This window comes from Corylus avellana, chromosome 7 (genome assembly GCF_965113065.1).
Source record: "Corylus avellana chromosome 7, dhCorAvel1.hap1.2, whole genome shotgun sequence".
In the NCBI taxonomy this organism is placed as follows: Eukaryota; Viridiplantae; Streptophyta; class Magnoliopsida; order Fagales; family Betulaceae; genus Corylus; species Corylus avellana.
The window spans coordinates 7,739,886-7,767,479 of NC_142496.1; the positions used below are offsets into that span (position 1 = coordinate 7,739,886).

Here is a 27,594-nt window from a genome sequence, read left to right on the forward strand (position 1 = left end):
GAACTATTAAGTTAGTAATTTAGTACATCCGTTTGTCGATGACTATTTGCCAATTTAGTACCGTTTGTCAAAGTCATTTTCCTCTATTACTCTTTCTTTTAACCAAATGGTCCAAACCCACGCTATGGACCAGAGCTAGAGTCTCACGGCCTGTTTGTCGATGGCCAAAAAAAGAAAAAAAAAAAAAAATCTTAATATTATTTATTTTAAATTTAATTTTTAATATTTTTATTTTTTTACATCACATCAATTTATTTATTAATACTATTCAAATAATAAAATCATACCAAATGTTCTTATATATATATTTTTTACATCAATCTAATCTTGTTACAATTTCAAACTATTAAACAATGAGCATGTTTGTCAAAGGACTGGACTAGACCCGAACATTCATTTTAAAATTAAATTTAACATTTTTACTTTTTACATCATATTAATAATTTTTTATTACTATTCAAATAAAAATATATTACGAAACAAATATTTTTTATTTTTTCAATCAAATGCTAGGTTCAAATTCACTCATTTTTCAAGGTCTTTGACAAACGCACCCAATAATTATTTGACGCCAAACAGTCCTTACCTTCATGGCTACATATAATTGGCTTCAAATCATTCATATTTTTTCTATGCTTCAAATAATTGGCTTCAAAGCTCCTCTGCTTCCTCCTCTTGTTGGAGTTGCTTCAGTTTTCACATTCACAAGTTCTGAAGGATGGATGAAAGGCATGTTGAAGAAGACAAAATGGTTGAAGAACTCTATGAAGCCTCACAGAAGGGTTCTGTAAGCTTCTTGATCACTTTGATCCAAAGGGATCCACTCATTCTTAGTAAAGTTTCACTGACATCCCACCGGGATACCCCTTTACACATAGCAACTTTGCATGGTCACCTTGAATTTTGTAAAATTCTTCTCAATAAGAAACCTACATTTGCAGAAGAGGTGGACTCCTTGGGGCGAACCCCTCTTCACTTAGCTTCTGCTGAGGGCCACACCGAGATAGTACAAGCATTGTTACAAACAAATACACATGTTTGCTTAGCTTCTGATCGGGATGAGAGAATTCCTCTCCACTTAGCTGCAATGAGAGGGCGAAAAAAGATTGTAAAAGAGTTAATTTCTGCTCAACCAGAGTCCATCCGAGTGAATTTCAATGAAGAGAGTGTTTTGCACTTGTGTGTTCGATATAATCAGTAGGATGCTTTGAAATGTCTGGTGGAATCGGCTGTTTGCGATGAACTCCTCATATCCAAAGACCGCCATGGCAACTCCATAATAGATTTAGCTGTGATGCTCAAGCAAAAGAAGGTATGTTAACAATATCAATGGCCCGATCTCTTAGATGAGATTTTTTTTTTTTTTTTTTTTTTAATTTCTTTCTATATGTAAAATAGGGAATGATTTGATATCTCTTTCTTGTTTTTCTTGGCTTTTTGGCAAAGTCTATTTGTATTTACAGAGTAGGACTAAAATTTTAAATTGGAAGAAGATATAAGTAAGATTATCATTCAATTTGGTTGAAATAAATTTATTTTGAGGTTGTTTTGTGGAAGTGCTCTTAGAGTTTTTGGTAGTGATCCAATTTGTGCAGGCCATAAAATACTTACTTTCAGTACCGGGAATAAAAAGGGTGGCTAATGTATTCGAAATCGAAAATATTCTAGAGAAAGTCGATGTTACAAGATCTATTGATAAAGCACAACCAGCTCAATCAACGTTTAGGAGATGGTGGGGATGCGTTCGATCGTCAATAGGTAAACGCTTGAAGAACCCGGAAAATTGGATCGAGGAAACACGTGGCTCATTGATGGTGGTAGCCACTGTGATGGCAACCATGTCTTTCCAAGCTGGAATTAGCCCACCAGGTGGCGTTTGGCAAGAAAATAGGAATGATGCTTACACTTGTTTGGATACATGTGCAGTCGGCACAGCAGTTTTGTCTTATTCTGATCAAGAGAGCTACCGACACTTCTTATCTGCCAATAGTAGCTCTTTCTTTGCATCTGCGTGTGTCATACTTTTGGTCATTAGTGGATTTCCTCTTACGAGCAAGTTCTTTATATGGCTTTTATCCGTAGCCATGACTATCTCAGTCGTTTCCATGACATATGCCTATATATTCACGTTGACGTTGGTGACCTCGCCTGATGTTTATAATGGATTTGAATCACTGTTCCGAATATTATTATATATTTTGTCAGGAGTGGTTGTAATTGTTATTTTGACTCACATAATTCGCCCACTCTATTGGATGGTGAAGAAGTTGCGCAATTTCATATGCAAGCCAGCCGCTGCATGTGAGCACAAGTGCGATCACACTGGTGAAAAAGTGTGCGAGGATGATCTTGAGCATCCATGAGATTGTCATTGCGAGGTAGTTCTGCTTCGAATATGAACATCATTGTAGAAATTAAAATAATTGGACTTGTAATCTTTTTCTAACGTGTGCTATCTTAGGTTGTAGAATGTGTGCTATTTTTAGCTTGTTATTTTAAAGAAGTTTGGCATGCTTTTGCCTTGAATTTGGATATTGTTTGATGTTTTGTGGAGACATTTTGAGTCTTTTATGCATTAAGAGTACTTGGTAATCTAGTTTTGTTGGCAATGCATGTCAGATTGTGTGTTACATTGAAATGCAAGGCTGATTATGGTAGTGGGGAATTTGACATTGATGCATTGAGAAAGGTCATCATTGGCCTCAATCTTCAGTGATATTGACTAATATGCTCTACTCTTCTTTCTAGTTGGATGCTCTTCATTTAATATCTAGTTGCGGCAATGAAACTTAATTTGTGCATGTCAATCTTCTGTGGAAAGAAGTTTTTATACTTTTGCATATGTTTATGGTACGTATTAATCTAGTTTTTTGGATTGTGATGCATTCTCTTGTTGGGAAGAGGGCTAAAAGTGGAGTTGAAATTATATGAATTATCCCGATCGACGTGGGTTATGTGAGGATTCAAGTGTAAATTGTCTTGTTTGATTGAACAAGTCGAGAATTAAGCTCTCAATTATTGGATGCAAAATATATAATGGAATTAATGCAATCAATGACATTCATAGTCAGGCTAATAATACAAAACCAATCGCCATGGCCCATGATAAATTCATATTCATAGTCCCTGTGGGCCACTTTCATTGACCAATGGAAGCATTCCAATGGTTAAATTACTAGTTATTCCAAAAGTTTAAACTGATAGGAAGAAGTAAATTTAATTATCTAATGTTTATTTTAACACTTTCCTTTACGTGTGTGTTCAAACTTCCTTTTAATAGGTGATGCCCAACACGTGGAATATTTAATTTAAATGTGAGGTGATTTGACGGAATCAAATTCGATTCTATGACCTTTGGCTCTGATACCATGTTAAATTACTAGTTATTTCAAAAGCTTAACCTGATAGGAAGAGATAAATTTAATCATTACTTTAACACCAATATTTTTGTTTCCCATGCATCCTTAATTAGTTGTTGTTTTCATTTTCCTGTTGAATTTTAGCCAAGTGGTTGGCCTCTCATTGCATTTTTCCAAAAAATTTGTTCTGTTTTCATTTTTTATTTCTGTTAGTATTTCAGCTGATGTCTTTTTATCCCTTCTTTCTTTTCTTATGTATTGCTCGATCAGGAAAATAAAAAATAAAAGTCACAATAAAAAAGAAACTTTCCTTTCAACTCCAGTATATACAGGACAGAGTGAAATGGGTACTCTACTTTTAAAGTCTCATCACTCATGCATCTTATTCTACTTTCATCTATTGATTTCTCTGCTTTTTGAAATTTTTATGATTAATTTCCTAATTTCGTATGATATCATATAATTTCCTAATTGGATAGTCTGCTCATTGTGTTGCAATGTGACTATGTACGTTTGATGGTTGTGCTTGATTAATATTTTAAGGATGATTGATTGTGAAACCTTCGCCCGTAAATAAGAAGGCGTGTGCGTGAGCTCAGGGCCACGATCCTCAACATAAACCATAGTCAATTACTCATTTATTACTAGAAAATATGGTATATATATATATATATATTTTAAATTTAGAAACTTCTTTTCTAAAACCCCATAGCACTATTATAAATAACAAACCGACGGTGTCCTAACCAAGTCCCGGTGAAATTCGGGCAATGGCTTGGTGAGTCTCAATCGGATCCTAAGTGACTCCCAACCAAGTCTTGATCGAGTCTTGATGGTGGCTCGACCAAGTCCCGACAAGTTCTGACCAGGTTCTGGCGAGTTCCCGGTGGGGTCACGGTTGGGTCTAACAGTGGCCCAACCAGGTCCTAATGGTTGCCCGATCAAGTCCCGGAGGTGGGTTGGTTGGGTCTCGGCGTTGGCCCAACTAAGTCCCAACCGGATCCTGGCGGAAGCCCAACCAGGTTCTGACATGGTCTTGGCCAGGTTCCAGTTAGGTCCCAGCAGAGTTCCGACCAGGTCCCGGTTAGGTTTGTCAAATTGAAAATGAGTTGCTCAAACTCGGAACATGATTTTACAGTTTTAAAAAATGGAAACCATTTTTCGGAAATTAAAGAGATTTTTTTGATTAAATCGAAAATATTGTTGATTGACTATTATTTTCTGTCACACCAAACACCAAAATAAACGAAAAATATTTTTCATAAATCATTTTACACCTAAACAAGCATAGCCTAATTCTTCAAAAAATAAGCCCTCATTAAATTTCCTGAACCCACAACTCTACGGGTCATGAATTCCTCAACTTGGCTTTCACTATTGCATGCCCATATCTATCGCTATAAATTAGCTTCGATGGAGTTGATGGGTTAGATATGAATTCATTTTCGTAACAATTATTCATCAATTCCTATAATTAAAAGTAAAAAAGTTGATGTATCAATCATGATAAACGCTTAACGACTCCAAAACCCCAATTAACGGAATTAACAATATTTAAATATAAGCAAATAATCACCAAAATATAAACAATCACAAACAAGGATTTTGGTGACGAAGAGGAAACCTTTTAGAAAACGATCTAAAATTAAAACCTCTCTGGGGCAGCTAAACCCATTGAATCACTATCAAAAGATTATTCAGATATTATAAACACTAGGAACACTTACAACCCTTTGTAAGACTTTGACTCTGTAAGATCGACAAGCCTCAAACTCGTCGCTTTGCTCACAATCTTCTTCAACGTGATTCTCCTTTACCGGATCCTTCCGATAGACTTCTCAATAAAGCGTACAATGAAACTAACAAAGTCCGTTAAGAGGAATAATTAGGCTTACCCAGATTTTCTCTCTAAGCACAGCCTCTCACGAAACCTGGGGTGGAATTTCGTACAACTCCGAGTCTATAAGGATGTATATATATCAGTACATCAAATCTTAGACCTTGGCCCACTAAAACCACGTTTTTGGGCATAATATGTACGGGGTGTCCGGACAGGTTAATGGGCTGCTCAAATAGGGCCTAGGGGAGAAGAAACTGAGTTTCTGGAGCTGCTGTCCGAACAGGGGTAATGCATGTCTGAACAGGGAGAAAACAGTATTCTGGAACTTCTGTCGAGCCTTGATCAACAGCTCCAATCGATTAGCATTTGTGGTCCGATTGAGCTGAAACTTTGCAAGCATGTTCATGACATGTGAATCCTCGTTGTGAACGGTGGAGATTGGATTCTAAGCATTTTATACCAGTGTTTGAGCCCGTGGATAGCAGCCTCTGTATTTTGGAACCAAATTAAGCCAACATGATACTAACAAACTCCCCCGTTGGCAATTCGGTGACAAAACCAATTTGTCGAGACATCCCATCATCTCCCCCCATATTTACTCCCCCTTTTTGTCACAGAATGACAAAAGGTCTTCGTATTTCCTGAAACACTCACAAAATACATGAAGGCATATGTGGAACAGGAATACAGAAATAAAACTCATGATCACAGATAATAGAACATGCGTGAAGTAATGCAAGATCATGAAGAAACATCAGGAAAAACTCCCCCTCAATGTGTGACTCAATGTCAACTAGGGAAAAAATGTTTCAAACAGGAGTATTCATAAGAAGAGTATATTCAATAAATGATCAAAAATTGCAGATTAGGAGAAACTCTTGTTGAATGTGCCAAAAAAAAAAGAAAATACCCAAAGCATGCAAGAGTATCAAAAGATGAATAAACAAAATCATTGTTGCAACTCATGTCATGCCATTATGTACCATCACTATTTTTGCTATATGTGTTGTGTGTGATAAGCCACAATCAAGAGTCAAGCAATGGATAAACATATATTGATAAAGAAGGCACATTAAAACTTCCAAACTAGATTAAAGAAATTCATATCTTGTTAGGTTAGAAGTCAAACCTTACTAGGGCCTAGTCACCCTCATCCAATATTCTCCCTCTTAGTCTTATCATAAGGCTCAAAACTACATCCGGAATTTTAATTATAGATGAGCCAAGCACAAAAAATTGACACAGTGAAAATTCCCCTTTTGAAATATTTTGGCATTTTGCACATTTCACTTTACATTTTCTCTTTGATAACGTGTCTTTCATAAAAATTAAATTACAAGACATAAGTTGAACTGGAATTTATAGGTTATAGGTTCAACCAGCATTTGGTCAATTTTAACCCACAAAAAAATCCATCCTACGCATATGGTTTGTCCAACACAACAAATTTGTCATGGATTGACATTCCTTCTTGATGATTAAGTGCATACAGATAGCATAAATGAAATATGCCACAATAACACATACTTGAATGGATCAATGACAGTTCATTATAAAGATAATCAACTCAACCATGATAAGTGTATTCCATAAGTACGTAAATTAAGAGGATTTCCAATTAAGCAATTAAAGAGCATTTAAAGTATATATCTATCTTAACATTTCAAATATCTTTGCAACACCAATTTCTTTCTCAAAAATTTATTCACACAAATAAACCACAAAGAAGGGTAGCAAAGAAAAACAACATCTTTGAATTTAGATTACAACAGGCAATACATGAATGGTCTTTAGCATTTAGCTTTCATCACATCTTATAGGTCACACTACAAAATAATGATTTGGTTTAATAACTACTTCTAGGTCTTCACAAGACATTACACATTCATGAACACTTGATTAGCAAGTAGACAAAAATCTTGGTGGTCCGCACACAATATCTCATCTATAAGCCTTTCAAAGATCATAACATATGAATTTCTTGAAAAGTCCTTTATGAATATGCCTCATAACAAGAATCTCAAAACAAACATATATACACTCTTCACACAAAAAGTGTAACAAAAAAAAAAAAAAATTGCAATGCATAAACTAGAAAGCAAGAACAACAAATTGCAAAGCAAAGAAAAACAACATACTCTAGGATTTTCAAAAATAAGCAAAACAATCAATCTTAGGCATGCTATTGACTCACTTAAATTAAGGTGAGATCACTACCACTCCCCCTCAATGGGTGAATGGTATCATCTTTCCTAACCCACTCTTGTACAATCTTAGGACCAGATTTATGACACATATGGGGTCTCAATTTAAAACAATTTGTGTAACATCCCACCCCAATGACACACAATATTGTCCGCTTTTGGCTCCCCTCGAACCAGACTTCCCAGGAGGTCACCCATCCTAGTACCACTCCAGCAGAAGCATACTTAACTGCGGAGTTCTGATGGGATCATGACCATTACGGCTTTAAAACGCGTTATTTGGGATCAGAGATACACAGCAGCAGCATAGCAGAGCCCTTTCGACAACAATATTGTCCTCTTTGGCGCCTACCAGGAGTCGATCCCACGACCTCCTAGCATCCCTCAAGGCTTTGTTCCTCCCTAGCCACCACTAGGTGAGAAGAACGCGTTGTTGTCATTAAGGGTGTAGTATACATTTAAGCACATCCCCATCTCCATACCCAGGCAATGTGTGACGTCACAATTTTGTCGAATATGACCAACTTTGCCACAATGATGACAGGTGGGAACAAACCTTTGAGAATGTTGTCTTTTATGAGGAGGGATATATTTAGACTTTGATCTAGGTAAACACTACTCTATATCACTTTTTTCTTTCTTAGGGACAGTTGGGCTTTTCTAAAGTCTTTGGGATTTAAAATGAAAATAGTTTGGTCTGATGTGACCAATAATCCCACAATGGTGGCATGTAAGAACAAACTTAACTAGAGTTTATTTCTTAGAATAAGTCTTGGATTTGGGCTTCACACAATTATTCAAACACGAAGTTTTGCCCTTATCCAAACAGACTATATTAGCCTTGACTTCTTTAATATTCACAGGCTTAACAAACAAGGTCTTTCTTTTATATTTAGAAGCATGTGAAGTAGAGCTACCAACATTATCAACAATCATACTATACTTGTTATCAACACAGACAAAGCTTTGGGGTAATTTCACTGAAGACCCCTGAACTTCCACTCGATTTGAGAAACCCCTCCTAAACTTTAAAATCTCTTAATTTAGTCCCCTGAACTTTAAATTGTTCTCAATTTGAACCCCTCCGTCAAATTTAGCCGTTAGAAATACCAAAAAAGACAAAAATATCCCCGATTTTTGTTTTTTTAAATAAAAAAATTGGAATTAAGGGTAAAGTTGAAATTTTATAAAAAAATCAGGGGTATAAACATCATTTAACATTTAAAATCTGACGGAGAGGTCCAAATTGATTACAATTGAAAGTTCAGGAGACTAAATTGAGAGATTTTGAAGTTTGAGGGGGCGTTTGTCAAATCGGGTGAAAGTTCAGGGATCTTCAGTGAAGTTATCCCAAAAGCTTTTCTGATTATCACTAGAGGATTTTTGTGAGAGTTCTTTAGAAACTTTCAAATCATTATCAAGTGATATATTCTTTTCAACGAGCATAGACATCTCAGAATTTAAAGAATCAATCAAGGCATGTGATTCAGACAATTTGATCATCAATGATTCTTTTTCTTGTTCTACAGTTTTAAAATTTTTACAAATCTTTTTGTATTTGTAGGACAGCTGACTATACTCGTCATATATAATTTTGTACACATTGTTAAGATCATCAAAACTAAAAGAGTCAGACTGAGATGTATTCATAGTAAAAAGGAGTCAAGGATCTCACTTAGGAATTTAAGCCAAACAAAGTGAACCCACTCTGATACCAATTGATAAACGCTTAATGACTCCAAAACCCCAATTAATGCAGAATTAACAATATTTAAATATAAGCAAACAATCGCCAAAATATAAACAATCACACACAAGGATTTTGGTGACGAAGAGGAAACCTTTTAAAAAACGATCTAAAAGTAAAACTTCTTCGAGGCAACCAAATCCAGGAAATCACTATCAAAAGATTATTCAGAGATTATAAACACTAGGAACACTTACAACCCTTTGCAAGACCTTGACTTTGTAAGATCGACAAGCCTCCAACTTGTCTTCTTGCTCACAAACTTCTTCAACGTTATTTTCCTTTACCGGATCCTTCCGGTAGACTTCTCATGAAGCCCACAATGAAACTAACAAAATCCTTTAAGAGGAATAATTAGGCTCACACTGATTTTCTCTCTAAGCACAACCTCTCACGAAACTTGGGGTGGAGTTTCGTACATCTCCAAGTCTATAAGGATGTATATATATTAAATCCTAAACCTGGGCCTACTAAAACCATGTTTTTGGGCATAATACTTACGGGGTGTCCAGACAGGTTAATTCGCTGTCCGGACAGGGCCTTGTGAAGCAGAAATTGAGTTTCTGGATCTGCTGTCCGAGCAGGGGGAATGCATGTTTGGACAGAGCCTGCAAAGGGAGAAAACAACATTCTGGAACTTCTGTCGGGCCTTGATCAATAGCTCCGATCAATGAGCATTTCTGTTGGTTAACGAACGAAGGAATTCTTTTGCTGGTTCCACAACCTCAAAAGGACTCTGACGTCATGATAAAGAAGTGGATGAGTCTCTTAACGCTCCTCCTCCTCTTTCTCCTCCTGTTAACCCTGATTTGAAACTCAAAGGAATTTCTACCCATTCCAAAGTTTCTTCTGCTTTTTACTCTACTAGAAATCATCCCCCAACGGATGACGAAGGTGGATCTGTTTCTCTTACTGCATCTGATTTTGTTGCTTCTCTCCCTCATCAGTGTAATGTTTTAACTGCTGTTGCTCCTGTCAAAGATTTCTTTTCTATTATTGATTGGAAAGCTTTGCTCAAAGATTTTAATTCTGATAAAAATCGTGTTTTACGGCATGCTTACCGTGCCAAATATTCTGAAAAGGAACGAAATCTCATTAAGGTCTCATGGACTCAGATGATGATTAAGTCCCAAAAACATATTTTGTTTTTTGATTATCTTCAAAAACATTTCCCTGTCGATAATGTTTTGAATGTTGTCAAAAAAAGTTTTACCAAAGAAGATAAGACTGTTGTCAGATCTTCTCATCCTCCTCTTGAAACTACTCTTCTTGATGTTAATAAATGTGTTATTAAATGTTCTCATTTCAAAACCCCTGATAAGGATCCTGTTGATAACGATAGGAAAATTATCGAACAAAACAATTTTATCAGTCAGTCCCTCCATATCATGGGACAACAGTTAGATCGGATGGAAGAGAATATGCCTTCTCCTCCTACTGATTTGAAAATTTCTTCCACTCCTTCTAAGATTGAAAAACCTCTGATTTCTCTCCCTGATTTAACAAAATCTTCTAGTTTGAAAACAACTTCTCAAATGAACCTTGAGAAAGTCAACAAACTGCTTTCTGAATTAACTGATTTGAAAAGTACTCGTGCCAGTACTTCTGGTCAGAATTTTGCATAGCAATTTGGCCCTTAATCAACCTTGAGAAAGTCAATACTTAATCATATGATTCATTGACAATTCAAATACTTTATTCAAGTTAATCATACTAAATTTTAATAGGTTATGATTTATATTTAAGGAATTTTTTTTAAAGTACAAGTAAATGTAAATTTGGGGTCAAATATTTTTGATTTTTCAATATGTGCTCTTTGCATAGCAATTTGGCCCAAGAAGGCACTAAAAATGTAAAAAACAAATGAGGTAAAAATGCTACAGTGATCTAAAGAAAAAAAAAAAAAGCCTAAAACTGAAAATTGGTTATATGTTTATTTTGAGAAAGCCCAAAAAAAGCCAAAAAGGCCCAATTTTCAAAAAGCGTTTATAGTGGGCGGTTATGTTTTACTAAGCGCTAACCGGCGGTTAGTAGCTAACCGCTAACAGTTAGGTGGTTACAGTTGCACTTAGTGAAATCTAAAAACCGTTAAGGCGGTTACGATTAGCAGTTTTTGCCAATAACCACTAACCGTAACCGTATTGACACCCCTACAGCCCTACGCCCTTCCGATCGACCGCTCATCGTTTGAAAAGAGGTTAGTATCTTTCGTTCGCCAACCGGTTGATGTGCAAATTATCTACCTAAATTAATAGGTAAATAATTGTACGTTTTAACTCGCAAGTGCACAAGATCAAAACAATAGTATAGTAGGCAAATACGAGATCATTCCCACGAGAATTGGTAAATTATGTTTAGAAGTAATTTCCTATTTAATTAAAAGATAAAATTCAATTGTCACGATTGAATTCAATAAAATAAAAATAAACAAAACTAAAAAAGATTAGGGTTTTGATATCGACCACTAATTATATTAAGCTAATATATCAATATGCCAATGCTTTGATCAAGTTATGCCTATCTAATGTTTGCCAACCTAAAGCATGGTGTATACTCCTTAAGCTACAGATTTTCCTAAGCAACGAGTTAGGCATGGTGTATACTCTAACTCTTTTCTTCCTAAAGGATTTAGCATGGTATATACTAAGTTGTTCTTTAGTAAAGCATATGTTTTATGGAAATCGACAAACACACGAGGCCTAGGGCATGGTGTATACTCCCGGTTCCCAATGTTGATTAACCTAAGAATCCGGCGTGGATATCTATTGTTACTTATGTTAAACCCAGGACTCGGTCATCCAAATTGATTTAACTAATTAGTCCATACCACATGCATATGTTGATCAGGCACACAAATATGAGGAATTCATGAAAGAAGGTATTAATCAAGTTAAATAGCACAACAAGATCATCACAAGGGCGCCGATATTGAAATATTAATTAAACATAACTAGGGCTTCAATCTAGTCCTAAATAAAATATAAACTACATAATAAAGATAAAAGTGGAAGAGAAGAAAAACCCAAACTCCTCTTAATGCAGCCTTCAGTTCCTTTCCAGAGCTTGTGCCTCTTTTCTCCACACCCCATTCCTAGAACCTAAGAGGTTTATTTATAGGCTTTAGAAGTCCTTGTTACACAAGTAAACCTAGGAATTTTGTAAGGTTTTAATCCTACTACAAGTTGGAATTGGAAAACCCTAATATGGAAGTACTAACAAGCTGGCCGCACTTTTGACTTTGTCTCCTGCGCACGGGTGCGATCGATCGTAGGTCTGCGATTGATCCTTCATCTGGCATGCGCTCGATCATTCCTAGCCTGCTTTGTGCTATGTCCTCTCGGGTACTGCGCTCGATCGCAGTGTCAGGGAGTTCCAATTTTTCCCATCTTCTCTTTTTGAGCCAAAATCACCCGATCTTCCAAAAGCCTGTAAAAACATCAAAAACACAAAAATGAATTAAAATGGCCTAATTAACTACAACCAAAGGATTAAAACATGTAAGTTAAGGGCTGAAAATATGAATATTTTAGCACTTATCACCGGTCAACCGTTGTTCTTCATCGCTAAAGTTACTTTTCACTCGGTGTGTTTCGGACGACCAGCGTACGCCTACCTGTCTACCGCTCACCTCTAAGGCTAAAGTTATGGTTCAATCAATGTCTCTCGTACGCCTACCATGCAACTACCAGTTGACTGCCAATAAAGAATTGTTTATATTTTCTTTCATGCTTGGTTCTTTGATTGTCTCCTTGAATTATGGGATTCCCATTCTTTTAGTGGAAACATGGAGACTTATTGTGCATGTCAAGTGGCTAGTGGAAGGTGGTAGAGATTCCCACTCACTAGTGGAAGGATGCATGATGTGTTTGTGACTTGGCTGAAGTGGTTGAAAGGCTGTCAGCACTTGGAGTTGCTCTGGCGCCCATTTTCTACGCATGATGCACAGACCAGTCACTACAAAAATCATGTTTTTTTTTGGACCAACCATTTCTGACGTGTCATTTTTTACGTGTCTCAACGGTTAAAAGGGCGGGTGTCCAAAAATCCAAGTTTTTGACGTGTCAGTGTTAACACGTCAGTAATTTCTGACGTGTCAGAAAGTGGAACGTCAAAAAAAAAAATTTTGACGTTCCAGTTTTACCACGTCAAAAAAAAATTTGACGTTGTGATTTTCACCACGTCAATACTTTTTTTGACATGGTGAAATTTACCACATCAAAATTTTTTTGACATGGTGAGTTTCACGACGTCAAAAAAATTTTGACGTGGTGAGTTTCACCACGTCAAAATTTTTTTGACGTGGTGAGTTTCACCGCGTCAAAATTTTTTTTGACGTGGTAAGTTTCACCACGTCAAAAAATGATTGACGCGTCACACCATTTGACATGTCAAATATATATATATATATATATATTTTTTTTTTTTCTTTTTCATTTATATATTTTCTGAATTATTCGGGTTTATACCCAGATTTACGTATTAACCTGATATCCAATATCTACATTTACATCAAATATATCCAATACATCTAATTAATCAAATACACCCAATTAATCCAATACATCCAATACATCAAACATCTTCAATACATCAAACATATCTAATACATCTAATTAATCTAATATATCCAATACATCAAATATCTCCAATATATCAAACATATCCAGTACATCCAATTAATCCAATACATTAAACATATCCTATATAGCAAACATCTCCAATAAATCCAATTAATCAAATACATCCTATATAGCAAACATCTCCAATAAATCCAATTAATCAAATACATCCAATTAATCCAATACATCAAACATATCCAATACATCCAGTTAATCAGATACATCCAATTAATCCAATACATCAAACATATCCAATATGTCCAATTAATCCAATACATCAAACATATCCAATACATCCAACCCAATACACATATGAAATTCCAATTCAATTTGAATATACATCCAATACATATGAAATTTCAACACAAATTAATTAAACAAAATTCCAACACATTTACTACGTTCCAACACAACACAAAATAAAACAAATATCTACATCAAAAATATGTTCCAACACTACAAACATCTACATCGAAAATACGTTCCAACACAATACAAAACAAATATACAATCAAACTATCTTTGTTCTATCTTCTACAAATATTCAATCAAAGACAAATATACAACACATATAAGTTCCAACTAGTCTCAACAAACATATAGTTTGATCTAACTATATACATCTACAAATAGTAACAAAATATATATAAAACTTAACAAACAGTGATGAGAAACCATGTGCTCAATCCAAGTCAACATAGTCATCCCCCAACACCTTATCTGCATTACCTGCAAATGAGTTGTGAACCAATGATAATCAATAAAAAAATTCAAAACACAAATATACAGTGAGGCAAATATACGTTAGTTTTAAAATGAACCACGAGAACAATGCGTTGCTAACTGAGACTTTTGTGGAGACACAATTCTAACCGTTAAAATGATCGATGCGGGCTATAGTCATATTAACCGAAGAATAACAAAAACAACACAAATATAGAATTACCTCTGCCGGGCATGGATCCAGAGGTTGACGCGACCATGGCCTCAAGCTGGCGGAAACGGGCCTCAAAGATGGCATCTTTCTCTGCTATCTGAGCTTTTTGTTCTTCAATCTGTTTGGCCATCTCATCCATCACACGTCTTTCTTGAGTCCGCTCCTCTTCAAGTTCTCTAATCCTATCCGTCATCTGTGAGAACGAGAAGTTCTCAAGGTTCTGCGACCGTGCTTGAGATGGTGTATAGTACGAATGTATGCTGCCCCGCACCGGTAAAACATTTGGACCCACCTATCAGACCCTACCAGCGTACTCAGGCTTATTTTCGTGCACCTGAGCATATGCGACATTCGGTGTTCACCATACCGTCCCTTCAGTCAAGCTCGACATCAATGCAGGGTCATTGGGTATCAATTCCTTCATCCACTCCTGTACGTTAAATAATAAGTTAGTATCTCATATAAAGAAGTTTAATCATAAATAATTTATCAAAATATATATCAGTGAGTACTTACATATCTCTCCCTGACCACATCATTTGGATAGTCACTATTCTTTTTAATGTGTGTGTCAAGATGTAAGCTTGCGCTCGAGTAGGAGTACTGCCTAAAGATAAGGTCTGCAAAAATCCACTTTAACCCCTGAAGTTTCTGGTGTTTTTCAATTTGAACCCCAAAGTTTAAAAATTGGCAATGTACCTCCTAATGTTTCAAAAATTTTCAATTTAAACCTTATGTTACTAATTTCTATTAAATTGGACGAATTTTTTTTTAAAAAAAAATGCCTGAGGGTAATTACATAATTTCATAGATTTTCGTCCAATTTGACGAAAATTAGTAATGGAAGGTTTAAATTGAAAATTTTTGAAACATTAGGGGGGTACATTGCCAATTTTTGAACTTTGGGGTTCAAATTGAAAAACCCATGAAACTTTAGGGGGCTAAAGTGGATTTTGCCCAAAAAAAAAAAATCATCAAACAAAAAAATAAATAAATAAACATATGGCTAGATACGTATATATATCTATATATATGCGGTAAATAAGACAAATACCTCTTCATGTGTCGCCCTAGCAAAGCTCATTGACTAGGTGCAGTGAGGTGTGTTTTTTTTTGCTCGCAATGCCTTCATATAGGTAGCATACTTCTACACAAATAACATTCTTAATATGTCAGCCCTAACACAATTACAATTAATGAAACTACACTCGTGACCTGTCTGATTCTTTGGGTCGCACCATTTATCCAACAACCCATCCAAGTCATAGGCGTCGTATTTCGAAACGGCATCGTAACCCATTCTTGCCTTCAAGGTGTCAGGAGTATCGCTCGGCTGAATTTTTATCGCGTCTTTCACAAAGTGTCTCCAACTCTTCAGCTTCACACCCATATCTCGCAACGCGTCATTTTCTATCGCATCAAGATTGTACTCAGGCGGGATGTAGAAATCCGCCTGCACAAGTTAAAAAAGTAAGGCATATAATTAATGCATTAACAGCATTTGACATAATGAAATATACATGCTAAAAGATAACAGATAGTTTAAACATACCATCAAGGCGTCCCATATATCTTCCTTCGTATGGGGCAGTACCTCCGTCCAGTCATCCCGTAATCTAGCATAATTCTCGCTCCTTATGATGTTGCCAGTCGTCCTTCGAAATTTCAACCCGCTAAATCCTACGGGCTGCCACGCTCTATTGTACTCGTACATGACCTTTTGCCCGTTGGGGACATCCCACGTCTTGTTCAATGGTTTAATGGTCACCACTTAAATATGGGTGCACCCATCTCGATCAATGCCTAACACATTAATAATTGCCAATGTTAATTATTTAGAATTCAATACTAACTACATAACTTATATACGTATTCAATATTGGTATTTGAAGCATATATACTTACTTATTGTCCAGACCTGGCGACTACCCAACACTTGTGGAGTAGGATCATCCGGCTACGAGTCATACGTGGCACCTGTCCCATCATCCATGTCCGCCGCTTCCTATGTCTCGCTGTCCTCTTGTTGCAATGGCTCATTGAAGTTCAAACATGTGTTCTCGTCAAGGGAGAATAACCGCTCTACATGGCCATGTGAACATATCCCTAACTCGCTCATCGTAGGCACCGGACTAGGCGTACGATACTCTCGGTCCATGTTGTATGGAGACAGCTGAGACTGATACCCCATCTGCCCTTCCACATGCTCTGGAAGTACTGGTCTATACCCCTGGTCGTCTACTTGTGGGGACCTCCGTCGTCTACTCTTCCCTCTGGTACTCATATCTATTTGTGAAACACATCACGCACTCAATTAATTATGTATACAATAGACAAAATATGCACCACAATTACCAATCAATGTAGAAAGAAATAACAGAAAACAAGTCAATTAATGTGAACTACATATATAAATTTATTTTTTTGAACCACAAACAATTATTGGATCTAAGTCTGGTCGGGCGTAGTCAATGTCATCCTACTGATCCACTTCATTATTGCTGGTCAATATGAAGGACTCACACTCGTGGTAGTTGGCACATTCATCATCAGGACCTTCAACCTGACAAATGTCGTATACGTTTCTAGGTTTAGTTCTTACAACACAAGCCCAATCAGTATTTTGCTAGCCCCGATGCACAAGGTTTTTGAAGTTGACAAGGATCATGCCATACTCGTCTACCTTGTACCCCATGTCCTTCGTATTGTCCGCCCAATCACACTTGAACAGAACGTACTTGGTCCTATCGAAGTACTCTACCTCAATTACTTCCGTTAACTTCTTGTAGTACATTTCGCCATCAACAGTCGGCACGCACACGCCGTTGTTCTGCGTCCTCTTTTCGGCATCGAATGTAAGAGTGCGAAACAGTTTCCCATTAACCACATATCTATTATATCTGGTAACTGTCTCCTTCGGCCCTTTACAATGCATTACTAGTTTGTCACCTATTCCTTCCTGCGTCGATCATCTAATCGTTCGAGCTGCGAGTGTATTAGGTACAATTGACCATAAAGAAGTTAGTTTTGTTAGTTATTATGAACCATAAGTAAATATAATCGGACTTTAATCGTTAGATTGCACAGTAGTCTTATGTAGTCACAATACCAATCACAAAACAATTCATGATGTTGGGTTTTCAACTGATCCTCTGTCGTTCGCCCCCATCGCATGATTGCCTAAGTGTATCCATGCGTATCCTACAATATGAAATTAGTTCTATTATAACTCACAACTAAAGGTGCAAGGTGATATTGAACTTGCATAGACTACTAACACGACTTACGTCCGCAATTCAAGGAACTCGTCCGAGTTAAACATAATGTATCGGTGAATCTGTGTCAATGTGACACGGTCGAGGATGACTCGTGTTCCCACCCCTTAGAACCATCCGGGTTTCTTTGAGCCCTATTGTAAAATGTTAGTGCATTATATAAATACCTCGAGCAGAACGCCACCAACTTAGTTGTTATGTAGTCCTCCGCAATGCAGCCCTTAGGAGCCTCTTTATTGCGTACATTAGATTTGAACCCCCCAAGGCTCCTACATCTAAACATAATTCATTCATTACAACTAGTGACGATTTTATAATGGAGGGAAAATAAATTGATGAATAATCGTAAAGTTATTTTACCTCTTTGTCGGATACATCCACTTATACTGTACCGGTCCACCGAATCGCATTCATAGACAAGATGCACGACCAAGTAAATCATTATGATAAAAAACCTGGGGGGGGAAGACCTGTTTCATCTGACACAAAGTGATACAAAAGTCACCCTCTAGTCGGTCCATATCCTCTTGTGTCAATGACGTTGAACATAGGCCCCTGAAGAATGTAGACATCCCAACAAGTGGTTTAATCACGTTACTTGGCAGTGATCCACTCAATGCAATAGTGAGAAGTTGTTGCATAATGATGTGACTGTCATGACTCTTCAAACCGAATATCGTACAATCATTAAGTCGTACACATCAGGAGATGTTCAAGGCATATCCATCTGGCACCCTTACATTTTGAAGCACTTTAAAAAAAAAAAAGTGTTTTCTCGTCCTTAGACATCGTGTGGCAAGTTGGGGCATATATGTTTGACCATCCTCGCCCATGTATGGGTGAAGTGTATGTCTCAACCCCATTTCTTGCAAGTCTGTGTAGGCTTGGAGGTTGTCCTTCGTTTTCCCTGGAATGTCCAGTATTGCGCCAAGTATGTTGTCCATCACATTTTTCTCAATGTGAATGACATTAAGGCTGTGTCGCAATAAATTATCTTTTCAATACGGCAACCTAAAGAAAACATTTTTCTTCTTCCACAATACATTAGCAGTCTCTCCTCCTCGTTCTGTAGGCCCACTCTTCTTCTACTTCTTATCTACCAACAAACGCAATCACTCCCTGCCAAATGACTAAAATTATATTCAAGACCGTACTTGAGATATCCATCGGGGTCACTAGAGGGATTGCCCTAATATAGCTAAGTATCATGAAAGAGACGGAGAATGTCAAGGCTACTGTCAAAAGCCACATAAAGTGTTGAAATAATAAATATGGGAGAATATAAGCGGATGCAATATAGAAAATGAACACAAAGAACTTATGGGTGATTCGGTCCTAGACACCTACGTCGACCATTCGGAATACCCCTAAGGGCTATATTGTGCTCATTAACTTTATTTGTCTACAATACAAAGGTCTCTATTTATAGGGTAGTGTCTAAATACAAGTTTGGTAATCAAATCCCCCTAATTTGATTACAATCCCAATAAATGATTACAATCAACCCATAAATAGAGAATATTTCAATATCAGCATAATTGTGGAATATATGGAAAATATAATATATTTTTCATATATTCTAACATCCCCCCTAAAACTCAAGATAGAATATTCTGGAACCTTGAGTTTGAAATCCGAAACAATGATGACAGCGGTGGCGGGGGCCGGGAACGAGCCGTAGATGGTGGAGATTGCCAGAAGAGATAGAGGTTAGCGGGGCGGCCAGCGACGGTGGCAAGTGGCTCGTGAATGCAGATTCAAAAGGACCGACAATGGGCCAAAACTCCAAAAATGGCCGATAACAGGCTATGGCTGACAACGAGCCAAACTTCAAAAGGGGCCGACAACGGGCCAGGGCTGACAATGAGCCAAAAATAAAAATAGCCGACTTGGGCCAAAAATAAAAAGAAAATGAGCCCACTTGGGTGGTTATTAGATCGGCACACCGAACCTGACTAGCGCGTGGCGTGTGTGATGTGGTCCACTTGGACCGCTTCATCTTCCTTTTTTTGTTTTTGTTTTTGTTTTTGTTTTTTTTTAACACTTGGCCGACACCTTTTTTTTTTTTTTTTTTTTTTTCACTTGGTTGACACCTTCTCTTTTCTCCCTTTTCTTTTCTTTCTTTTATCTCTCCTCACTCCATGCCACACACAGCATTTTTTTTTTTTTTTTCAACCTTCAACATAACTTTAACATCAGCTGAATTCACTCATAAAACCCAACGATTCAGCAGAACTTACCCACAAAGGCGACCCACATCCCCATTGTATATTTTATAAACCTCGTAGGTGGACGGAGAGGCTGACTGGACAGCGCGGATCTTGGTGATGAGGGCCGACGGTGGAAGGGCGGCGTGGTCTAAATGGCATTTGTGGGACGCGGCCTGGTGGACAATGGGCTAATGCCGGAGAAGCCCAGAAGGGTGGCGCGGCTTTGTTTGGATGGTGGGCTGACGCCGGAGAAGGCCAGAAGGTGGCGTGGCTCTCTCTAGACGGTTGGATGACGCCGGATGCAATGCCAGTTCCGTTGACTAGAATGGCTGGAGATGCTCCAGATCTGGTCGTCTCTAGCAATGACTTATCATGCGGTGTGGCAAGGTGAGTCCGGCAGTGGCGATGGCCAACCGGCGCCTTGGGGTTGAGGTCTTATGGCGGCAGCGATCGGCATGGAGATGTGGCGGGGACGGCTTGGCAAGCTGCCGGAGGATTTTTTTGTTTTGTTTTTTTTTTTTTCAAGAAACAAAACAATAAATTGAAGAGAAAGAAATACCGAAAAGAAATACACAGACCATTAGATCATACAATGGCTCTGATACCATGTTGAAATAATAAAGATGAGAAAATATAAGCGGAAGCAATATAGAAAATGAACACAAAGAACTTACGGGTGGTTCGGTGCTAGAAACCTACGTCCACCATTCAGAATACCTCTAAAGGCTACATTGTGCTCATTAACTTTATTTGTCTACAATACAAAAGTCTCTATTTATAGGGTAATGTCTAAATGCAAGTTTGGTAATCAAATCCCCCTAATTTGATTACAATCCCAATATATGATTACAATCAACCCATAAATAGAGAATATTTCAATATCAGCATAATTATGGAATATATGAAAAATATAATGAGCAAATCCACTAATGACCAAAAGTATGACGGACACAGATGCCAAGAAAGAGGAGGTATTGCAAGTTAAGAAGAATTGGTAGTCATCATGATCCTGATCATTATAAGAAAGAACAGTTGTGCCGGCTTTACATATATTATCTTCCGTACAATTGAAACCTCTCATTGGTGTTGTTCTATTTTCTTGCCAAACACCCCCTGGTGGGCTGATCCCAGCTTGGAAAGCCATGGTTGCAATCACAGTGGCTACTACCATCAATGTACCACGTGTTTCCTGGATCCAATTTTCTTCGTGCATCAAGTGTTTAACTAATAATGAACGAATGCGCTCCCACCACCCCCTAAACCTTGATTGAGATGGTTGTGCTTCATCAACACCGTTACTACTCAGTGTTGGTGATAGGGAAGGCTTTCGATTCGTTGATCTTCTGACACCAGCTTCCTTGAGAATGTTTTGGATTTCAAACCATTTCACATCTCTTGGATAGACGTAGGCCTCTAAGGGCCCGTTTGGGAGTGCGCTTTCAATAAGTGCGATTTTAAAAATTGCGTTTTTAAAAATTGCGTTTTTAAAATCGCTACTTTTTAAAATCACACAGGCGTTTGGCAAAACATGCTAAAAAGTACTTTTTTTATCAATTGAGTGTTTGGATAACATTAGCATATAATTGCGGTTTCATGACCAAATTACCCATAAGGACATTTCTTTATAACAGTAAAATAACTAACATTGTCTATAAGCCTCCATTTTTAACACCTATGCAAACAAAAGTATGACTTATAATTTGACATTAACTTTGAGTTTTCTACTTAGGCAATTATATATTGCTATATTACTTGTTTCTATATGCTTTTTTGTTTTCGTATATTTTTTTTCTTGAAACATATTCCAAACAGACATATAATAAAAAATACAAGAACAATCCATCAAATTAAACTAATAATATTTATCAAATTTAACTGTTACATAATTCACCAATAATTTAAATTAGTACTTGATAAATCACCAAAAAAAAACTTAAAGGACATTAAAAATTAGCCTAAAACATAAATAATAAAGCACTGTTTACAGCCCACAAACGGATCGGGCTATATTGTCACGAACCACTTTCATCTCCTCGTCATGTATATTGTCAATGTTTTCCTGACTGTTACTCCTTACATCATCATCATCATCATTATCGAAGTTATCTTTATCCTACTTAAACCCTTTATCCTTCTGTCTTGTATTCTAATAAAATTATGAAGGACCGCAGTAGCAACTACAATGAGCATTTGGTCGTTAATATCATAAGTTGGCATTTGCCTTAAAATATGCCACCTATTCTTCCACACACCAAAAGTTCGCTCTATAACACTTCTAAGTGATGAGTGAACATAGTTAAACCTCTCCTCTATCCCATTTCCTTGACCAGCTCGTCGAAAATCGGGAAGGTGATATCTCTCCCCTTTGTGAGGTGTCAAGTACCCTTTCATTAAGGGGTATCCAGCATGAACTAAATAATATTTTCCTACACACGATAATAATAACCATCTATGAGATGTACATAAACAATATGCATTCATAATCAATAAGATTAAAAAAAAATACTATACCTGGTGGTGGTTTAGGAAAGTTTGCAAATGGTTTACGAATAACATCTAAAAAAATACGAATAACATGCCGCCATCGCATTTTGAGTTGGTGTTCCTTTTCTTCCATTGTATGGAATTTTCTTATCCTCTCTAACAACAACTGGGATATGTGTTCCATCAATGGCACTGATACAGTCCTAAAATACACATGTCATTAAATTTTAGATACTTATTAAGTTACTTTAACAAAATGTAAGCACACATTGAGCAATATTGATAAACAAATAAAATAAGTACCTTAAAATGTGGCCAATACAATGGATTGTGCCGAATTTTTTTGGGAACGTCACTGAAGGTGGGATCAGAAGGTTTGATGAGATCCATTGCCTTAGGTTTAGCGCTTTCAGAACTGTATGAAAATGTCTATGTATAGTCTTGCCAGAATGTTGGAACCTTTCTTGAACCATTCTATTACATGATCCTTGTGCTAGAATAAACAAACATATACCTACTGACTCTTCTAGTCTAATATGCCTCGTGTGCTGAAGTCCATATGTATGTTGCAGAACATTACATAATTGAAAGAAAATACGTGGTTTCATTCTAAACATATCATGACATATAGTCTCATTTCCAGTCATCATATGTATCAACCACCTATATCCAGTTTCTTTAGAATTTCTACAAGGCTGTTTATCAATGTATTTAATGGCATACGTCACTACTGCACGACATCCAGCAAAAACAAGATGGTAAAATTCATCATCACTATCACCATCATCATTCTCGTCATTATCATGAAAATGATCATCATTACCATAATCCATATAATCATCATAGTCCATGTGAGTGATACCTAAAAAATATTAACAATTAATAAGATAAAACACATAAAACTATCTTTTAAAGAAATTGTTCAACAATCACACTTATCAAATTTGCATTATTCAAATATAAAATAACATAAGTCATATCAAGTGGATAAACTAAAATTACATTGTCCAAATATAATAATAATAAAAAAAAAACACACATAGTTCAAACATCCCAACACCGAAAATAACAAGTGTCTTATTGCAAATTTATCCACTTGCTAATCAAGTAAAGAAATGGCGGTTGTCTATCGATTTCGCTTCATCTTTTAGAAACATAAGCTACAAATGTGGTTTTTCCAACACAGCGAACACCTCTCTCTTTTCTTTATTCTGAAAAATACGAGCTGCCATACGATGGAAATCAAAACCCTCCTCAACACCATCCAAGGTGCACATGCGCTTCAAGACATCACGAATACTATTACTTGAATTTGCTTGACTTGTGGCCTTTAACTCAACAGCATTACTTATTTTGCTGAGCTCGTGTAGCAACTTTGACACAGTTCCTGCTTTCTTTCCTTTACTTTGCATGACGGTACCTACTCCCTTCTTTCTCATTTCTTGGGGAGGCTGTGTAGGATTAGGTGGTTGTGTAGGATTAGCTGTTTGTGTAGAATTAGATGGCTGTGTAGGATTAGGTGTCTGTGTAAGACTAAGTGTCTCAATATCATCATGATTATATCGAGGACTCAACTCATCAGATGAGTCACCTAACACCTCCACAGAAGTCTCAAAATTAGTTGGTAAACCACCTGAAGAGGGAGTCCATGCACTTTCTCCAGTAGCCACAGTGTCTCTGAACATTATGTCTAATAAATGATGGTTATCTAAACCTCTTTCTCGGAATTTTGAAGCCTCAGGAACCTCCTACATAATTAAAATGCTTATATTAATAACTAAAAGTACAAACTATTACTAAAAAAATCATATTAATTGATGATGAGAGACACACCTTTAACTTCCTTTCCCACCATTCATTCGTTGCAACTATTGTTCCTTTGGTTGCGTCCCATCCTAATCCAATTTCACTTCGTTTCAATTTGTTCCAAGCAATCCAATCTTTTTTCAATGTGTCCCACTTATTCTTGAACTTACGATATTCCCATGACTTTCCGGTCTTATTTCTAAATGCTACCTCAATATTCTTCCAACCATGTTTTGTAAAGTGGGTATTTGGTCGATTACCTTGAAACACCTCATCCACACAGAGTTCACAAAAGATTGTAGTAAATTGTGATGTCCAAAGAGCTCTAGCATCTGAGTTACTTTGTTTTGATTCAGGGTTAGGATTGGATATCGTATTTTGTCTATCCATCTACAAAATTATAATTTTAGAAATCTAGTCAGACACTAATAGATTAACCATCTCATATACCAATAAAAACCAAAAGAATTATTAACATAAAAGTATAGCATTCAACTATATATAAACTGTCAAAGCTTTATTTTAGTTTTTACTTTCATCATTTTTTAGCTTATAAGTTGCAACATGTTTCTTTAATATATAAATAATGTTTGAATTTATCCTTCACTATGTTTCATATATGGACATGTGGAGTTGATACCAACATTGAAACGAAATAGCACTAAAAAAAAAATTAAAAGTCATCACTTTAAATTATTACTGTGCAATGCATAGTAACGGATCACTGTGCACTGCACAATATAAAAATTAAAATAAAAAAAAAAAATCACAAATTATCATTGTGCATCACGCCCATTAAAATATATATATATATATATACCCATTAAAAATAACACCAAGAGATGGAGAGAGGGGTCCCTCCATTTATACATAGAAAAAATAGACGGTAAAAAGAAAGAAAACATGGATTTTTGAGGGAGGGCGCTCCATCATTTTCACGGGAGAGAAACAGTGGTGTAAAAAATCTTTTTGATTTTGCAGAAGTAATCATACAAACTACATAAACAGTGAAAAATTTTACAAAAGCAAAGGAGTTATATAGAGAGAAAGAAAATATTAAGGTGAGATTATTACCTGGTAGAAGGCAGAGAGATGGACAACAACGACGCATACTGCTACAGGGCGGAGAAAGGATGAACGAGACAGAACGGAAAAAAAAAAAAAAAAAAAAGGATAAAAGAAGGGTTTTAATATATTTTAGGTAGGTATTCTTGGTATTTTCTTCATTTCCGCTCAAAAAAATGTAACTATTGCGCCAAATATCTTTTTAATAGAAATCGTGATTTTGTTTTAAATTCGCACTTTTTCAAATAAGCACCCTCTAATCAGCTTACGGAAATCGCATATTTTTTTGTGTTTTTAAAATTGCAATCCTAAACATCCTAAAATTGCGATTTGGTTTAAAATTGCAGATTATTTTTTAAAAAACGCACCCTAAGACATCTAAAGCTGTGAGACCAATCTTCTCCATGGCATTAGCCTCTCCTTTTATTTTTGAAAACGAAAGTATTTATTTTATTGCCTGCATAAAGTCGCCGGACCTAAAGTAAATTGTCTATTGTCTCATCAAACAACTAGCAGAAATTCTGAAAGCACTTCTACAAAACAACTCCAACTAAATTTAATTGAACCACATTGAATGATCTCTCTCTTGAGTTATTTACTAATGTTTGCATGATCTTTAGAAGAACCGCATCAAACAAAGGGATCGTGATTTTTTTTTTTTTTTTTTGAACTTATTGTACAATTATATATATATACTTTTTTCAATTTAAAATTTTAATTAGTCCTACTTTATGAATACAAACAGACTAGTGAAAAAGGGATGGAAAAATAAAAAGTAGATCTAAATAATTTCTATGTCATATATAACTTAGAAAAAAAAAAAAAAAAAAAAAAAAATCTCTGTTAAGAGAGTAGCCATTGATATTGTTATCGCACCTGCTTTTGCTTGAGCATCACCGCTAAATGCAATATTGAGTTGCCATCGTGGTCTTTGGAGCTGAGGAATGATTCATTACCATTAGCCAATTCCACTAACAACTTCAGAGCATCGAGATGATTATATCGAATACACAAGTGCAATACACTCTCTCTTTCGAGATTCATCAAGATGGACTCTTGTCAAGCTTTAATCAACTTTTCTATGATCTCTATTCTTCCTCTCATTGCAGCTAAGTGGAGAGGAATTCTCCCATCTTGATCACGAGCTAAGCAAGCATTTATATTTGTTTGCAACAATGCTTGTAGTATCTCAGTGTGGCCCTCTGCAGACGCCAAGTGAAGAGGGGTTTGTCCCAAGGAGTCTACCTCTTTTGCAAGTTTAAGCTTCTTGCTGACAAGAATTTTACTAAATTCAAGGTGGCGGCCATGCAAAGTAGATAAGTGTAAGGGGGTCTCAGTAAAAGATGTGAGTGAAACTCTATCAAGGATGCGTGCATCGCTTTGGATCAATGTGGTTAAGGTGCTTATACACCCATTCCTTGAGGCTTCATAAAGTGCAGCCATATTGGCTTCCTGATACATTTTTCATTTGTGAATGTGAAGATTGAAGAAACTACAACAAGAACTTATATAGACTTGCTAGAGGTCACTGGTCTTCAGGTGAGCTACTAAAAAAAATATACGGCGGACCCACCAGGCAAGGTATTTAAATAAAGCAATCATTCCCCCATTTTCATTAACCAATGTTGTGTTTGCCATGCATCCTTAGGGGTTTGCCTTCATTTTGCTGTTGACTTTCCTTTTTCCTTTTCTTAATTGTTTTTGGTTCATTTGTGTTGTTTATTGTTGAGATTCAATAATGTCGCTTTGCTCACTTGGATAGCTCTTAAAACATGCCTTGCTGAATGCGATTTTGAATGCCATAAAAAGCTTTGGTTTCCCTTCCTGGACACTAATTGGTTTTTAAATGGGATGGTCAAAGGCTCGATCCAACAATTGGTATTAGAGCACGGGTCATGGATTTGAGTTGGGGAGCCTCATGTTAAGGTTCAATAACGCCGCTCTGCTCACTTGGACGGTTCTTAGAACATGCCTTGCGAGGTACGATTTCAAATGCCATAAAAGGCTTTGGCTTCCCTTACTGGACACCAATTGGTTTTTAGATGAGA

At 36.6% G+C, this 27,594-nt stretch overlaps 1 protein-coding gene and 3 pseudogenes across 1 annotated transcript; 1 reads left to right on the forward strand and 3 right to left on the reverse strand.

Moving 5' to 3' along the window:
* Positions 1-656: 656 nt before the first annotated feature.
* Positions 657-2,363, forward strand: LOC148584412 (uncharacterized; annotated as a pseudogene).
* Positions 2,364-19,073: 16,710 nt separating this feature from the next.
* LOC148584413 (uncharacterized) lies at positions 19,074-26,995 on the reverse strand (annotated as a pseudogene).
* On the reverse strand, positions 22,173-23,526 carry LOC148584414 (uncharacterized; annotated as a pseudogene).
* LOC148584415 (uncharacterized) lies at positions 23,836-24,871 on the reverse strand. The gene is made up of 2 exons (XM_088518110.1): positions 24,509-24,871; positions 23,836-24,423 (listed from the first exon to the last, which is right to left on the reverse strand). The coding sequence occupies exons 1-2, from the start codon at positions 24,869-24,871 to the stop codon at positions 23,836-23,838; spliced, it is 951 nt and encodes a 316-aa protein (XP_088374236.1).
* Positions 26,996-27,594: the final 599 nt, after the last annotated feature.

Bases quoted from the DNA above. Each gene is read 5' to 3' on its own strand.
- LOC148584415 (XM_088518110.1), bottom strand. From the start codon at position 24,871: ATGGATAGACAAAATACGATATCCAATCCTAACCCTGAATCAAAACAA. The intron at 24,424-24,508 runs GTGTGTCTCTCA...TTAATTATGTAG, and splicing joins GGTGGGAAAGGAAGTTAAAG to GAGGTTCCTGAGGCTTCAAA.